General features: G+C 43.8%; 1 protein-coding gene across 6 annotated transcripts in view; it reads left to right on the top strand.

The window, feature by feature from the left end:
* The first annotated feature begins 380 nt into the window (after positions 1-380).
* LOC147635653 (mediator of RNA polymerase II transcription subunit) overlaps positions 381-18,142 on the top strand; it is a 197,445-nt gene continuing 179,683 nt past the window's right edge. For 4 of the 6 annotated variants that reach the window (XR_015266693.1, XR_015266692.1, XM_086803035.1 and 1 more), the window contains exons 1-5: positions 381-506; positions 798-934; positions 1,073-1,219; positions 1,426-1,469; positions 4,999-5,098. Coding sequence is in view for 4 of the 6 variants with exons in the window: in XM_086803035.1 (XP_086659161.1) it covers positions 1,142-1,219; positions 1,426-1,469; positions 4,999-5,098 (222 nt within the window). In the remaining 2 variants the exon portion in view is untranslated. Of the gene's footprint in view, positions 507-658; positions 762-797; positions 935-1,072; positions 1,220-1,425; positions 1,470-4,998; positions 5,099-18,142 lie in introns of all 6 variants that reach the window. The other 2 variants (XM_086803037.1, XM_086803036.1) reach the window with 2 other exon arrangements.

Here is an 18,142-nt window from a genome sequence, read left to right as displayed (position 1 = left end):
TAAACATTATGGTCATATGACAAAGAGAGAGTTGGAAGAACCAAAAAGGTTTCAGAATGCACTTCAAGCCATGAGTGGAAAGAGGCTTTCGACGAAAAGATTGATGCTCTTCAAGAGAATCAAATAGGTTTATAAGATCAATTACAACTCAGATGGAAGTGTAAATAGGTTCAAGGCAGACTTGTTGCCAAATGGTCCTCTTAAGAAAAGAGGCGCACGATGCCGCACACTATATATATATATATACATATATGTGTGTGTGTGTGTGTACATATGTAAATATACATATGTACACACACACATATATAATGTTAGTAAATTTTTTTGGGAGGCCCAACTATTCTTTATTCTTTTCAGCTCCCATTAAAATTAAAATGAGAATATAAATAAATGTTATTGGTCCCAAAAATAAATAAATTAAAATGAGGGTTTTCAAGTTTTGCAGATCACGCATAATTATGAGCTACGAACAGAACATTTTCATTTGAAGTCTGAGGCAAAATCTGGTACTTTTCATTTACCATCCCAGTTCAGCGCGACACATGCATGAGCTCTCATCTGGATTTTTGTTGGTTTTAAGCTCTAATTACGAGAACCTAACTTCGATTCATGGATTTTATGTTCTAAGCTCTAATCATGTTTTCTACGTGCGTTTAAGCTCTAATCATGTTTCCCAAAGAAAGCTCTAATCATGGACTATACGTGGGGTTTACGCTCTAATCATTGATTTTCCAGAGAAATTTAAGCTCTTGTAATCTGTGGTATGTGAGTTTAAGCTCTACTCGTTGATATTACAGAAAACTCTAAGCTCTAATGATATCCTAAGAAAATCACAAACCCATTCATGGATTGGTTTTGAGAAAATCCCGAGCTTCATTCATTATACTCCGAGCTGCAATCATGGGTTTTACAGAAGATCTTATTCTCTATTCAGGTTTTTACAGAAAACCCTAATATCTAGTCATGGGTTTAACAGAGAACCCTAATCTGTAATCATGTACAATGATTAATAATTTCTTTACTGAAAGTCCCAGAAAGTAAGCCAATATGCTTAATTTTTGTTCATTTGCAGATTACGTTTGTCCATAATTTGTTCCATTCTTTTATGAGATCGATTCTCAAAGAGGCTACACATTGAACCATGGAGGTCACTGCTAGAGGGGCTCCATTGCAAGCTTTGAAAATAGCTGTTCAAGATCTCTTCAACCTGTATCTAGGGGTATGCAAAAATATATATATATATATATATATATATATTTGAAGGTTCTTGTTTTAGTGACAAAAAAATGAGAGAATACGAAGAGTTTTTGCAATTGTTTTTTTTTTCTCTCTTTTATATAAGAAAGATATTCTATTTCATGGAAAAACTCCATAGATAATTACTCTTTATGGCTATAAAGTTTGTGTTTTTCTTTTTCATCACAGGATCCGAAGAGCAATAAGAACGAGGACACTACGAAAGATTTTGGGTAAGTGCTTAAAAAAACAATACACATGTATATTTAGGCCTTTAGTATTCCCTATTTACTCAAAATGCATATGTTTTTCCTATATATATATGTATATGTATATGTATATATATGTATATGTACATATACATATACACATATATATACATATACATATATGTATATGTACATGTACATATACATATATGTACATGTGTACATATATGTACATGTACATGTACATGTACATATATGTATATATGTATGTATATATATATGTATGTATATATATATATATATATATATATATATATATATATATATATATATATATATATATATATATATATATTTATTGGCCACGTCGCAAGAACCTTCATGAATTACGATCTTTTCTAGGGTTGTGTAGCTTTTTTCGCAATAGTTTTTATTTTCTTGGGATCAACATGTATGCCTTTAGCAGAAACTATATGTCCCAAATACTCAATCTCACTCTGGAAGAAACTACTCTTTTTCGGGATTAATGTAAAGTTCATTTTTTTTGAGCAAATTAAATACAATTTCCAAGTGTTTTTCGTGCTCTTCTTCAGATTTACTAAAAACTAAAATATCATCGAAAAAGACAACCATAAAGTTTTGATGTTCAAGAAAGATTCTATTCATCATACAACTAAAAGTCGTAGGAGCATTAGTAAGACCGAATGGCATCACTAAAAATTCAAAGTGACCAGTCTGAGTTTTAAAATCAGTTTTATAGATATCTTGCTCAACCATTCTTACTTGATGATATCCAGATTTTAAGTCAATTTTGCTAAAGACACTGGCTTCCCTTAATTTATCAAGTAGATCATCAACTCTAGGAATTGGAAATCTATTCTTGATAGTGTTCTTGTCGAGAGCCCTATAGTGTGTGTGTGTGTATATATATATATATATATATATATATATATATATATATATATATATATATATATATATATATATTCAAATTATTTTGCAATATACACACATGTGCATGTGTGTAATTGTTAGATATTAATGGTAATTAATGTGGGAATAAACACAATTGTTAACTAGCACTGTGATGTGTGTTTAAGTTATTTAAATAAAGCGGTTCTAGTGTATGTGAACAACTGCTAATGTGTGGATTCTCTTGTACATGGGAACAACTCCTTAGAAGGATTATGTAATCAATGATGTATGTAGGTGACACTTGGTATCTTGATATGACATGTGGCATGTGTGGTGGAAGCATATGCGCGCCCTTGTAAAGGTTGCCTTTCCTATAAACAAGATCAAATCTAATAATCAAAGATGCTTTCCCACGACTTGTACTTTGTCTCTTAATCCCCAAACGTGCTGATAACCTTGTGGTCTATATCATTGTCTCTTTCTCTCGCCGCGTACGTCATATACTCCCTCTGTACTTCTATAATTATCAATTATGTACATGTGTGATGTTCACCATCTTGTGTGCCTTTAAAGTCGTAGTGGACAATGACGGTCTTCTTGCCTCGGGTCTGAGCGCCACCTTCCCTTCGCAGTTCGCTACCTCACCTCCATCCCTTGTGCCACTGCCGCCCGGTCAGTGGGCGGAGCTTGTGAATCGTGATAGCTCAGCGGGCTGGTGGTGGTGCTCAGTCAGCTGGGCGGACTAGGGAGGAGAGAAGCCCGGCTGAGCCGCGCCTTTCCTTAGCCAACCCGGTTGTTCCTGCCTAGTTTTACATAGTCTTTGCATCATTGGAAAGCTTAGTAGACCTTTTGATCATCGGTTGGCCACATGCTCATGTATATACCTTCACCTATACATGGCCCACATGCATATCAAATTTGGTACAGTTCTAAATTGGGGATGAATGTCAAATGCTTGTTTACTGATTTTGGACACCTAATGTGATGCATGAGGCAAATATGGAATTTTCTTGATTTGAACAGCTCGCCAAACAGATCAATGGAGCCGTAGTGGCTCGTTTGTTGGCCTCTCTGACCTCTCTTGTCAAGTTGGGCCGTCTAGCTCGGGCATTTCCAGCTTCCGCACTTTGGACCATTTCTGGCGGCTACCTTCATCGCTTTGCAGTGGTTGCTTCTCTAGGCTACACCATCTACGTGCACTTTGGGCTGCAGAGTTCCCTATCTCTGCACATTCTCGGGCTTGGGCATCTGCATACAGTGTTGCCAACGGCCTTTGTGTGCTAGCATAAAGAGACATTTGAGACATTCAAAGTCAGCTATCAGCATCTAGTTAACTAAAGGTAAATGATCCGGGACTTACATCATTTTTCGCAAAAATCAGAGCTTCTATTCTGCGGGACTCCTGTTCAAAAGGGGGAAATTTGAAGTGGAAGCATCCATAGGCACTCTAGTATCTGTGCACACTCTAGGCACACCCGTTCCTGTGTACATTTCTCGGAGCCTTGTTCTGCTCACTCATGTATACACCTTGCTTTCTAGTATACTTTGGCGATCGCATCTTGCATCCAGTCTAATCTCTGTGCCTTGTGTGCACACTCCCGTATCTCTTGCCTTCTCTTGCTTTCCCAAGAGCTCACGTCCGAGAGAGCTTCATACATTGCATCCTATCCAGCTTTGGGAAATCCCGTACTGTGAGGATGTTGCAGAGAGCACTTGCCACATTGATCTTTCTGGATTTGGTGGGTTTATGACCATTAAAGATCTACTTGATGGGTCTCGCTCTGGAGCTTCATGATGAAGCGTCTACTCATAGCTAGGGGGCTATGGGAGATTGTCACGGGGCAAGAGCCTTGTCTTGCAACACCATCTTCCACCACCCCCTCGGCAATAGCAAGAAGGGGACTCAAACAGTAGCCCAAGTGGTGCCGGTATTCAAGCACCACAGCTTGGACCCATTGAAGATCAAAGACTATGGGACACCCGTGATGCTTAAGCGATGTCCATGATCAGGGGATCCCATAGTGGATCACCTTACCAGGGTTGCAGATCTTAAAGAAAAGCCGCCAAACATAAATGAGGTAATTGATGAAAAGAAGTAGGTCTCCACAATTCTTCATTCCTTACCTGAGTCCTAACAAAGTTTTCACACTTATTTGTATATCTCTATGAATCCAATTTCCTTTTGAGGAGTTGGTTGGATTGCTTCTTCATGAGGAGTAGTCTAGGAAGAATAGATCTACAGGAGACACAAATAGAGCAAATCAGGTTTATATATACGTGTGACACACACACACACACACACACACACACACACACACACACACACACGTGTGTAAATGTGTGTGCGTGTGTGTACACGTGTTGTGTAAATGTGAATATAAATATATATACATAAGTATAAATACCATTATAACTATACCCACTCATACATATGCACACATCATAAATATATTAAGCATGTATACATGCACCCATGCATGTGAATGTGTATGCATTAATATCAACAATTTGGAAGCAACAGCTAAATTTTGTTACATTGGCCTTTGTTTGTTTCCGAAATAAAAATCTGGAGTCATAGCTTATGGTGCGAAAACATACAAAATTCTGATTTGAATTTGAATTTCTTTGATGTGAACAGAACCTCAGTTGTCCAGAAACGAGTGGCTGCCAACAAGTCAAGACCTCCAAAAGATGATCAGTTCGCAATTGATTTCATGCAGTTGCAAAATCAGTTTCCTGTAAGATATACACAAAGTCTTTAGTGACATTTGAATTGCTGACTTGTGATGTGAATTTATAATGTTAGGCAAGAAAGTGCATGGCAAATCTTGTAGCTTCTCCTTCTATTCACATTCGAAAAAGAAAGTACTATTAACGTCTACGGAAGGCCAAAATGGTCTATGAGACCAAATACATAAATGAACCATTTATGCCAAATTTCTGGTCCAAGAAAAGAAACATTATACCAAGCTAAAGAAGAAATCTTAGAGTTCATCTACTATGCCACTAGGGGACGCAACCTTTACAGCAATGCCAAATTTGAGGTCGTCGGATGTTGGTGAGACTGTGAACGGCAGGTGCCATGGCCCATTGGACAAGTAGCTAGCTTTGGGTTGCGAAAACTTTGTATGAGAGCTTTTCCATTGCGGAAAACACCCATTTGCCTTCTTGTCGGGCTGTTCGAGCTTTGCAACTTCGATGCCATTTTGCCTTAGGTATGCTGGGGTAAGCTCATCTGCAATCCAGACTTTTGTGCCCGTCAGGTTTTTCCCCTGCTTCAGGATGTCCACTTTGTTAGATCTAGTATTGTCGGTGATGATTATGTGGTTGCCAACTGTTTCAATTTCTGTGACCGTCGGCCCCTTCCAATGGATTGTTGGGACTGACGAAACCAATCCACCCCACATATCGAGCCCGCGTTGCTTCCATCCTTCTGGTAACCCACCCACTTGGATATTGAGGGCCAATGACTACCTTCGTTTGTTTTCCTTGATCTTGGTGTTGATCACCTCCTTGATATTGCCAACGGACCCTTGCAATCCTTCCTTCACCTCTTCTTTCTTCTCTTCTTTTACCTTAGCAATAATCTTCTCTGCATGATTAATCTCAAGCATATGGTTTGACTTGTTCTCTAAAACCTTGATGCAGTCTTCAAATGTTCAAACTTGCCCCTTTAATGTTTTGATGTGTTCCATGAGGTACTCCATCCACTCATTGGATCGTGTGAAGGGAGGTTTCTTTGGTGTTGCTAGGACACCCGCAATGAAGTTTTTTTGGCATCTATTACTTTCCCATAAAAATCCTTGCTAAGGAAAAATATTTTGTAACCTTTATTGTTTGCCCTATTTCTGTGGTGGTGGTTGATTCGGCGCTGGAGCTAGAGACGAGCCTGTGTTTCTGCTGCAAATTGTAGCTGGGCCCAATCAAGCTATTGTGTGAATGCTTAATGGACTTGCCTTGCTTCTTGGCGGTGACTATAGTTGTTGCTGTGTGTAACGTCTCTACTTGAAGCTCTAATTGAAGTCTCTACAAACTTCACGCAAGGGATTTTGTCAGATTTTGGAACTTTTTTGGTGGATTTGGAAGCATCCTGGGCACTCCCAGTGCAAATCTGGTGCTGAAAAGCGCACATTCAAGAGCAGCATAGGTGCTCATCTTCTGGAGCTGGAGCTCATTGAATGAAGTGCACATTCTGATTTTGGTGCATTTTTGGCCAGCTACAAAATTCAGTTCTCATCTCAGTGCTATCAATAACACATTTCAGGTGTTTTCGTATTTTCTTATTTGCTTAAAAGGTGCTAGGAGTTAGGAGTCCATAGTATAGGGGGGCTCCCTTGTACAGCACTTCGTATTTTGCAATAGGAAATTCAGTGTGTGGGGCAGATGGCACAAAGGGGTGAAGAGGTGCTGGGTTTTCTTTCTAGTGAGGATAGGTTATTTTCTTTGTGGAACTTTATGGACCAAAAGCATGTTGGTAGCCAGGGGATTATGGGAGGTTGTCATAGGTGATGAACCTCGTTCTCCTTCCGTAGAACCATCAACAAATCCCAGAATGGTTGGTCTGGGGTCGCAGCAGCTGGTCCAAAAGTTCATGCACCTACTGTGGAACGGCATAGGTGGGCCTCTAGAGATGCCCAAACAATGTCTCTTATAGCCCTTTCAATTAAAAGATCTATCATTCCTCACATCCGGTCCTGTGAGACTTCCAAGCTTGCATGGGAAGTCCTAGAATCAATGTTTCAATCCTGCAATGAAGCCAGAGTTGGTGTACTTGAAGTGGGAGCTGGATAATCTGCACATGGATGAAGGAGAGTCTATGGCAGATCATTTGACAAAGGTGAAGGATCTCAAAGAACAACCACTCAACATAGATGAGGTGTTCCAGATAGGCAGCTTGTCACCACTATTGAACTCTTTACCTCCCTTTTATCTCAGTTTTCATGACACTTTACCACATAGTCCTGAACATACGTGTCACGACCTTGTGTTTTTCTCTAGACAATATGCAGGTGTGCATGGGGGCATGGTGGACAATGTTAATGGCATCAGTTTGGGGCAATAACTTCATGGACAGATTGGTACAACTCTTGGGGTCGAAAAGGGAATTAATGTTGATAATCCCATGTGTGGACAACCCCAAGTGTGAAGGGGACAAAGAGAATTAAAGTTTAAAGGTTTTATAACCTTTGGTGCAAAGAGAATTAAAGTTTAAAAGGTTTTATAACCTTTGGTGGCCCCTAGGCTAATTATGGAGGCTACACCACTTGCAATAACTTCATGGACAGATTGGTACAACTCTTGGGGTCGAAAAGGGAATTAATGTTGATAATCCCATGTGTGGACAACCCCAAGTGTGAAGGGGACAAAGAGAATTAAAGTTTAAAGGTTTTATAACCTTTGGTGCAAAGAGAATTAAAGTTTAAAAGGTTTTATAACCTTTGGTGCAAAGAGAATTAAAGTTTAAAAGGTTTTATAACCTTTGGTGGCCCCTAGGCTAATTATGGAGGCTACACCACTTTTGGAGACACGCTACTCTTTCTCTCTCACTGTCACTTTTGTACTCCCCTACCGAGCCTTGAACAAGTTGACAATCAAGAATAATTTCCCAATGCCAAGGACAGAGTACATCCTTGAAAGGCTCAATGGTGGATGATATCCCAAAGATTGCCTTTCGAACAAAAGGAGGGCATTATAAGTTCGTGGTCATGCCTTTTGGTTTCACCAATGCACCGGCGACATTCAGCAAGATGATGTCACGAGTCTTCGCCGTACTCATCGGTATGTCTTCATTTTTTTGGATGACATTCTTATTTTTTCTGCCACTGCAAAGCAGCACGTGAAAGATGTGCAGAAGGTCTTGCAGCTTTTGCGAGACAACGAACTCTACATATTTGGGGTTCAAGAAGTCCAGTTCCTGCGCTATGTGATCGGTTCTAATGGCATTCGCCTTGATCCTGAAAAGATAAAGACAATCCTTGATTGGGACGTTCCAAAGACAGCCCAAGAGATACATTCCTTCGTGGGCTTGTGCCAAGCATATAGCTCGCATATGGATCGGTTTTCTAACCTTGCAGCACCATTGAAAGATTTGCTCAAGGGCGTGCTGACTAGAAGACAGAAAGTTTCAGTTATAGGTAAGGCTTTAGAGGCTTTCTTTGCTTTGCAAAAGGGAGCTTTTGAAGTTCCAGTTCTTAAACTCGCATCAAGGGATGACCACTTTGAGGTAATCACTGATGCCAGTAATCTCGCCATAGAAGCAATTTTGCAACAAGAAGGCAGACCAGTGGTGTATTACAGCAGAAAGTTGAATGATGCAGAAAAAAATTATTCTGTATATGACAAAGAGATGCTAGGGGTTATTACTGTTAAAATATTGCATCTCTCCTTATGCTGTCGTGGAGTCCTGTCGGCCTGTTTTCTACAACCGACTGCTTCATGCACAAGTATATAAGGGTTGCTCTCTTTTATTCATTCAATCATCTTTCATTGCCCTATTTGCTGGCTTTTGTACTCTGTAACCTCAAGTTGATAAAGCTCTAGTTCTTGCTTGCAATCTTTCTCTCTCTCATGTTTATTTGCTTCCGCTTGTGCACATTCTTTCATGGTATCATACGCGTAGGCTCCGGATGTTGCACAAAAATCTGCTCTTTGTCTCTCTCCTTCTTCAACTATGCCTTGCGTTTTTTGCTTCCCTAGATTCTCCAGGCTGTAGATGTCAGAATATGCAACGGAAATGATAACCAAACTTGGGTAGACAAGAGCAAGTAGAATGCAGAAAATAGACAGCACAAGAAACACAGAGAGATAGGTGTGTAAACTCTTCTCCATACACAAGATCCCGCAAATGACTGAATGATACAATGGTGGGGGGCATGGGGCCTATTTATATGCCCCATGCATGCAGTCGGCCTGCTGTAAAAGCTCTCCACGACTGCATACAGCAGTCGGCCAGCAGTAAATGGCCTCCATGACTGTAGGAGCAAGTCGGCCAGCCACCAGCACCTCCACGACTGCTGAATATGCAGTCGGCCAGCCACACGACTGCTGAATGGACAGTCGGCCAGCCACTAGGTGCTCCTGCCAACCATCTGGCATCCATCCACACCATGGAAAAAATGGGAAAAATAGGGAAAAAATACGGGGAGTGAGGAAAAATGATAAAACACCTTATACAAGGCAGGCACACCCACAACAGAGGCCCTGGTGTATAAATATAGACAGGAGATGACTTCTAACACCCCCTCTCAGCTCCTGGGTGTGAAATCAACCCAAGGGAGCTGGAGTGCCGCGTGAGCGTAGCCTGAGGTAGAGACTTCGTGAAGAGGTCCGCCGCATTGTCCTCCGTATAACAATAAAGTAGCAAGATGTGACCAGCCAAGATCTTCTCACGTACAAAGTGATACTGTATCTCTATGTGCTTGGTCCGGGCATGGAAGACCGGGTTCTGAGCAATAGCTATACAACTCTGGTTATCGCACTGGATGACTGTGGGCTCCTTCTGTGGAAACCCAATCTCGCCTAGCAGCCTCCGCAGCCACACAACCTCACAAGCAGCACCACAAGCAGCCCGTTACTCTGCCTCTGTCGAAGAAAGGGCAATAGTTGGCTGCCTCTTGCTGCTCCAAGAAATTGCTCCTGAGCCGAGGGTAAAACTGTATCCTGAAGTAGATCTCCTTGTGTCTGGATCTCCTCCCCAATCTGAGTCACTCCAACCTTGGAGCCTGACTCCATCCCCTCCTGTGTAAAAGAGTCCTAGATCCTTCGTACTCTGCAGATACCGCAAGATCCGCAATCCTGCGTCCCAATGAGACTTCAATGGCGTCTGCATGAAAGAGCTCAACAGTCCCACGGAGAAGCTCAAGTCCAATCTGGTGTTCAGCAACTAGATCAATGAACCAACCAACTTCTGGTACTGCGAGGCATCAACTGGCTCACAAGGATCAGTAACGGTTAACTTTGTGTTCGGATCCATCGGCGAAGTAATAGGCTTGCAGTTCTCCATTCCAAAGGCCTCAAGCAACTCATGAACATACCGTTGCTGAGAGACGGAAAACCCCCTCTGGGTCTGCGAGATCTCCAATCCCAAAAAGAAGTGGAGTAAGCCTAAGTCGGTCATTTCAAACTCCTTTGACAAGGCAACCTTCGTCACTCTAATGTGCTCCACATGACCGCCGGTGAGAATGAGATCATCCACATAAAGGATGATAAGCGTGACCATGCCGCGTTCCCGAAAGAGATACAGGTTTGGATTTGCAACCGATCTCTGAAATCCAGTCCGAATAAAGAAGGAATCAATCTTCTGATTCCAAGCCTTGGGAGCCTGCTTAAGACCATACAAGGCCTTATGTAACCTGTAAACCATCCCTTCAGATCCTGGAACAATAAAGCCTGGAGACTGCTCAACATACACTTCCTCCTGCAGGTCACCATTAAGGAACGCAGATTTTACATCCATTTGATACACGGGCCACCTCTGAGAAGAAGCAAGGGCAAGAACGGTCCGAATCGTGGACATCCGTGCTGTCGGTGCAAAGGTATCCTTGTAGTCGATGCCTGGCTGCCGCTGAGCATAACCTTTAGCCACAAGTCTGGCTTTGTGTTTGTCCACCGACCCATCAGACGCATATTTGGTCTTAAAGACCCATTTGACACCAGTGTGACTGACCGCTTCGACGGCCTCGGTACCAACTCCCAAGTGTCGTTCTTCTCGATGGCATCAAGTTCCACCTGCATGGCTTTCCTCCAAGTATCCTGAGAAAGGGCTTCCTTTACGGAAGTGGGCTCTTTGTCCCGCATAATACGAGACATCAAAGCATAGTTCACCTGAAGAAGCTCCTCTATGTTGCTTTTATCTCGGACTCTATGTGATCTTCGAGGGCTGTCCTCTGTGGTCCACTCGGAGGGTAACTCCATGACACCGACTCCCAAAGGGTGTCTAACAACCACCTAGGTACTCGAACAGATCGTGGAGCCTCCCGTGGTCGCGGGGGCTCTACTCCAGCTGCGGGCTCAACCTCCTGTTGTGATTGAGGTTGATAACCTAGAATGATGGTCTGGGAATCATCATTAGACTCCTCTGGATCTCCAAGAAGTGGCGGCTCCTCGACCGTGGATACTGGAACATGCTTGTCAAAGACCACATCCCGGCTGACAACAATCTCGTTCCTTTCTGGATCATACAACGTGTATCCCTTGGAAAGAGAATTATACCTCACAAATACAAGCTTGCGGGACTCGGAGTTAAGCTTCCCCCTTTGCTTCTTCGGAATATGTACATATGCGTCACTCCCAAAGACACGGAAGTGCGAGACATCAGGTTTCCTGCCAAAGTATGCCTCAAATGGAGTCATATGGGGTACTGAAGTCGTCGGAGATCGGTTGAGGGTATGGACAGCCGTTGCCACAGCCTCTCCCCAAAGTGGACGAGGAAGATCATGATGCTCCAGCATGGTCCTCGCCATCTCCACCACAGTCCTGTTCTTGCGTTCGACAACTCCATTCTCCGAAGGCGATCCTGTATTGGCCAGTTCCCTTTTGATGCCATGATCTGCACAAAATCTGAGAAATACAGTCGAGGAGAATTCACCTCCTTTATCAGCCCTGAGAGTCTTGACCTGAAATCCAGACTCTTTCTCCACCATCACGTGCCAATCCTTGAACCGAGCAAAAGCTTGGTCCTTCTGAGAAAGAAAGTAGACCCACGTGAATCTGGTACAATCATCAACAAGTAGCATAAAGTAGAGAGATCCTCCCAAAGATGGTGTTTGCTGAGGTCCACACAAGTCAGTGTGAATCAACTCCAATGGTTTCGAAGCCCGCCTGGAAGCCTGCTTCGGAAAGGATTCCCTGTGCTGCTTACCACGTATGCAAGAACTGCAACGCCCTTGCCTACTACCAACATCTGGCAAGCCAACCACCATCTGGTCTCGGAAAGCTCGCCTCAATGCATCCACATTGAAGTGGCCAAAACAAAAGTGCCACAAATCTCCGACCTGAGAACCTGTCAACGAGGAGAGTGCAGAGAGCTTGTAGATACCATTCTCCACACCGCCTTCCCAAACAACCTGGCCAGTCTCACGGTCCCATAGAGCAACTGAATGCTCCTCAAATTCCACCCGAAAGCTAGTCTTGCATACTTCATGCGCTGACAGAAGATGAAAACCCAGAGCAGGGACATAAAGAACACGGGAAGCATGCTTGCCCCCCTTGCCGTCGGGAATAATCTCCATTCGGCCCTCACTATGTATCGGAATAGTGGAGTTGTCGCCAATAAAGATGCAACCTGACTATCGTTTCAGATCCAAAAAGAAGTCACGGGATGGAGTCGTGTGCCTGGAAGCATGCTTGGAAGCACCACTGTCAAGAATCCATTCCCGGGTATCCTTCGCGGTGAAGCCAACTGCCTCCTCACTCGAAGATGATGAAACATCAGAGTCCACCATCTCTAAGTGCACAAATGCCGGAGTCTTTGCAACTGAGGCTGAGGAATCAGCACTCTTCCGTGTCCGCTTAGGACACTTCCTCCAATAGTGGCCTTTCTCGCCACAATCATTGCAGAATCTTTCGGCCTTCAGCTTCTCTCGTTCTGAGTCAGGCTTTTTCTCAGAAGACTTCTCCGGTGAAGCCTTCCCTTTGCCCTTGTTGTTATTCCGGCCTTTCGACCGTTGGCCAGTTAAGGCCTCCGAACCGCTGCTGTGAGGAGGGTTCGTGAAACGTTCCTCCTGGTCCAAGACCATTGGCACAAGCTCCTCCCAGGTAATGGTGCTGAGCCTGCCACTCGTAATCAACGAGGAATAGAAAGCAGAATACTGAGCAGGCAAGTGGGACAGCAAAGTGATGACCATGTCTTCAGATGATATCTCTTTCCCAGCTTGTAGGACTTCCTGCTGAAGGGCCTGCAGCTTGTTAATGTGTTCGCGCATCGTCAAGGACTTTGCAGGGTTCATAACCCGCATCTGCACTTCCAAGGAGATCCGTTTCATGGGTGATACCCTGTTATAAAGAGAAGCCAAGTGCTCCCATATGCCTCTCGCCAGCGTCATGTGCTTTACATGATTGATCACTTGTGGTGTGTAGTTGAGGAAAATAAATGACCGGACCCTGGCGTTGACACGATCCCACATGTGTGCCTGCGCCTCTCGGTCCTTCCTCATCGACAGTAACTCCCCTTCCTCTGCTTCTGGCTGTGGAACCCCGATGATGATGAAATCAGCAAGGTCATATGACTCCAGCACAGACTCCATCATGACCTTCCAGATGCCGTAATTGGACCCGTCCAACTGACGGTCCACTGGGAACGTGGGGAGAGTCGGAATCTTCACGTGCTTCTCAGCCATCTCTAGTAAATCTGCCATCGCAGGGAGTAAACTGAAAGGGTGGGTGGGTGGGAAAAAAAAAATCTGTAAAACCTGCAAGTGGCTGTCCAGCACCTTAGCCCGCCTTTCTCTTGCACCTTCTCTTCCCAAACAGTCCAAAACAGTCCACCAATCAGCAACCTAACGATCCCCCTCTTGCTTAGAAAACTCCCAAGATCTATCACGAGCCTAGGGCTCTGATACCATGTTAGAATATGCAACGGAAATGATAACCAAACTTGGGTAGACAAGAGCAAGTAGAATGCAGAAAATAGACAGCACAAGAAACACAGAGAGATAGGTGTGTAAACTCTTCTCCATACACAAGATCCCGCAAATGACTGAATGATACAATGGTGGGGGGCATGGGGCCTATTTATATGCCCCATGCATGCAGTCGGCCTGCTGTAAAAGCTCTCCACGACTGCATACAGCAGTCGGCCAGCAGTAAATGGCCTCCACGACTGTAGGAGCAAGTCAGCCAACCACCAGCACCTCCATGATTGCTGAATATGCAGTCGGCCAGCCACACGACTGCTGAATGGACAGTCGGCCAGCCACTAGGTGCTCCTGCCAACCATCTGGCATCCATCCACACCATGGAAAAAATGGGAAAAATAGGGGAAAAATACGGGGAGTGAGGAAAAATGATAAAACACCTTATACAGGGCGGGCACACCCACAACAGAGGCCTTGGTGTATAAATATAGACAGGAGATGACTTCTAACAGTAGATACTTCAACAATGGCTGCGTTTTTTGATCTACAAGCCCTCCTACTGCTGTCGGCCAGCCCCGAAGCTGCGTTTTCTTCTACAGAGGCAAGTGGAGGAGTTCTCACTGCAAATTCAGTAAGGGCATCAATTTTGTGGCAGGTTCTTGAAGGATATTTTTTTGCTTGACAAGCGGCACATCAGCTCTTCTCCCTTGAAGATCCCCTCCCCCTTCCGGTAGGAGGTTCCCGGTGGTGTGTTTTTGGGTTTCTTTTGCTGCTGTCCAGCCTGCATCTTCAAAGGGGGCTACTAGTCCCTAGTTGGATCCTGTGGAAAGGTGCTTGAGAGAGCACGTGGATTGCTTCAAGACTCAAAAGCTCACTCTGCACTTATACGAGCCATCTCACCAGAGGTCTCCCCCGCCGTGCAAACATTGGATTGTGCTGTTTCTGTTTGGAGAAAGCTGACAGATCTATATGCACGGGACTCTACAATGTGGTCTGTCAACCTATTGGGTCAGCTCTTTTCTCTGGAGTTTACAGCAGGGACTTCCATGCAGTTGTTTGTGATGAAGGTTAAGGTAATTCATGACCAATTAGTCGCAATGGGTACTGTCCTGACTTCTTCTTAGTTAGTTGCTCTCCTCCTCATCTGGCTTCTTGCAGATTATGACATGGTTTCCCGAGCTTTGCGGGTTCAAATCACAACACGTTTCCTCGAGTTTGATGATTTGTGTACTCTCCTCTTGGAAGAGGAATCCATTCTAGTTTCACAGGGGAAGTTGAAAGTTTCATCGTCTATTGGATTGATCAGGCACTCGCGACGGTGCAAAAGAAAGTTCGGAGTTGGTGTTACAAGTGTGGGAAGAAAGGCCACCTGTCAAAGGATTGTCAGTCAAAAGACAAAGGCAAAGCCAAGGACAAGGTCAAGTCTTCAAAGAAGGGCAAAGACAAGTCACATGACACTGACACAGACTCGTCTAGTGACAACCCCAGCTCTCCCAAGGCCTTACAGGCTAGAGAGAACATGACTGGTGTCCTACTTTGATCCTAAGGGCATCCCCCCGCTTGCTGTCTTCCAGAAACGGCTTGTGGGCGGGAGAGGGGGCTTTCAAAAGCTCTCTTATAGTAAATGTGGAGCATGGGACCCGTGTGTCGGAGTTCCAAGTATAAAGATAGGCAAGTTCACTTGATGGTCCGGATGAGTTCCAGGATCAACCAAGTTTCCTTCATGGTTCAGATGAGTTCCAGAACTATTGGTTAGCAGAGACTATGGACAGGATGTGTTCCATGTAGCTTATTGGATGTGATGTGTTCACAGTTCTACTTTGAGTTTGGAGCCAAGCAGATTTTCTTTTGCTCTATAGTGGCATTATGTTTTCTGAAGACAATAAGCTGACATGTGCTTTTTCTGAGGTGTACTCAGTACTGGCCATGCTGAGGTGTCCATGGTTGCACCTTCGTCATCAGTTTTCTTCTGACCTTTTTGCACACTTCAAGATGCAGAGCGCTCTTGGACTCATCTAACTGCATGCCAACAAGTTTCCGCATCAAATGCACCTGATTAACTGGGGTCGTATTCTCATACGTTGCCTTCAATTTCTCCCACAACTCAAACGCATTGACAAGACCCTTGAGGTCTACCAAGATCTCGTCAGAGACGGCCATTTTAATGTAGGTAATGGCTTTCTTGTTCAATGTAAGCCATGCTGCATCTGACATATCTTCTGGCTTCTCTGCTTCAAGTGCCCTGTCACAATCTTTAAGGAAGAGGATTCCTTGAATCCTATCCTTCCAAAGATCAAAACCTGTTCCCTCAAACCGCTTGATCTCAAAGAGATTCTTGACGTCAGAGGAAGTCGATGCCATAGTTGCACAAACGAGAGGGCTTAAGTGCTGAATTTTTTTTTGGGCAAACTGCACCAAAACCGAACTGTAGCCTCACCGCAATGTGCACAGCAACTCCAAAGGGTCACAGGAGCAAATCGAGCCAAAATATGCAAGTTTAGGCAAGAATAATCAATTCTGAATTTTCTGCGCAGAAAATTCAGCAAGCTGATTTTTGCCCAAAAACAACAAAAATTGTTGTTTTCTACCTCACAAAGCGTACATAATGCAAAAGCACAGCCTTTGGGAGCATATGTAGGCAAAAGCCCCAATTTTTAGCATAAATGTGCAGCAAATTGACTCGAAATAGGCATTTCGCATCCAAAACTTGCTTAATGCTCGCAAATTACATCAATTAATACATTCCCCAATCGAAATACATCACATGTACATTTGCATAAACCTGCGCAAATCTGTAATTTGCTGTAAAAACCCTGTTTTTGACCTGTTTTTCAGCAAATTTGGCCGATGTAGGGTAGTAGGGACCATGTACAAGTGTTCCCACAACTTAATACATCAAGATAAAACCTGCACTTCGCTGTAATAACCTGTTTTTGACCTGTTTTTGACCTAAAAACAGCCTGTTTTGGGCTGTTTTGTCAATGCCGGCACCCGTAGGGACCCGGGAAACAAGGGGCTTCGCGATGGAAAGCAATTTTGTCGCGATAGAAACCCTTTTTACTTGCTGTCCAGCCACCTGCTCAGAAATTTGGGAAACCCTAGAGGCTCTGATACCAGTTGAAAGGGAGCAAGGAAGGTGGCAGGTGATGCACAGGTGCAAGAGCTACAGGCTTGAGGCTTGAAGTGAAGGCAATAGGCAAGGAGAAGCAGAAACGATGAGCCACAGAGAGGGAGAGAGAGAGTGAACTCGTTGAAAATGGGGAATGCCCACGTTTTCTCTTCTTGGGCCTTCCTTTATTAATAAGTGACCTTTTTAAAGTATTTGGCCATGTTCAATGTGAACATGGCCAAGGCTTTTAAACTTTAATAAAAGCCTTGTACAAAGTATATACAAATATACATGGGTCATTTAGGGCTTTAACCCCAACAGAAGATGACGTGCATCGTCCAACTCTCTGGCAATCTAAGTTGGATGGCAACGTCGCTTATCTTCTTTATGACAGGAAAAGAACCAAAACTTTTGAATGACAACTTTACATCGAAAACCGACTGATTGTAAATCTCGGTTTGGCCATCGGTTTGGGAATGGAATGCGCTGGACAATTGCAATTTGGTACCAAAGTTGTCGAACAGAGCTCGCTAGAAGTGCCCTGATCTGAAGTAATGGTCCGTGGCAAACCATTCGAGCCGACGCCCATTGTGGGTAGAGCAATTCCTCTCCGGAAACCCGCCAGGTTTGCAAAGTTTTTAGTGGGTGAGCCTAACAGCAAGTCCCATAGTACCTGGGCTCCTTAGGGAGTTCTTGGTCGCTGTCATGCCCAATTTTTGGGTCTTCCGAGGACATGCCTTAAGGAAGTAGCGAAACCGTCCTCATGACCGAGACGATGAAGCTAATGACAAAAGCGTTTCTCTGCTCAAGTCTCAGAGATGAGCATGCTCGTCTCTGACCCCGCCTCGAAAAACAAAAACAAAAAAGCAAACCACAAACTGGATACCAATGTACTGTGGCCGTCTGTTTGCATGGTATAAGCATACAAAATTTACTCAACCTATCAACTATCATCATACACTGAGTATTCCGAGATCCACTAGATACGGGAACTTGGAAGGTGTCCAACAAAATCCATCAAAATGTCATGAAACGGACCCTCAGGAACAGGCAATGGCTGAAACAACCCTGCCTGGTTGGTATGAGGTACTTTCACTTTT

Source organism: Cibotium barometz, chromosome 9 (assembly GCF_041138505.1).
Source record: "Cibotium barometz isolate CiBa-2024 chromosome 9, ASM4113850v1, whole genome shotgun sequence".
Classification (NCBI taxonomy): domain Eukaryota; kingdom Viridiplantae; phylum Streptophyta; class Polypodiopsida; order Cyatheales; family Cibotiaceae; genus Cibotium; species Cibotium barometz.
Note: the sequence above shows the minus strand (reverse complement) of the source record. Positions and strands in the feature narration are given on the sequence as shown.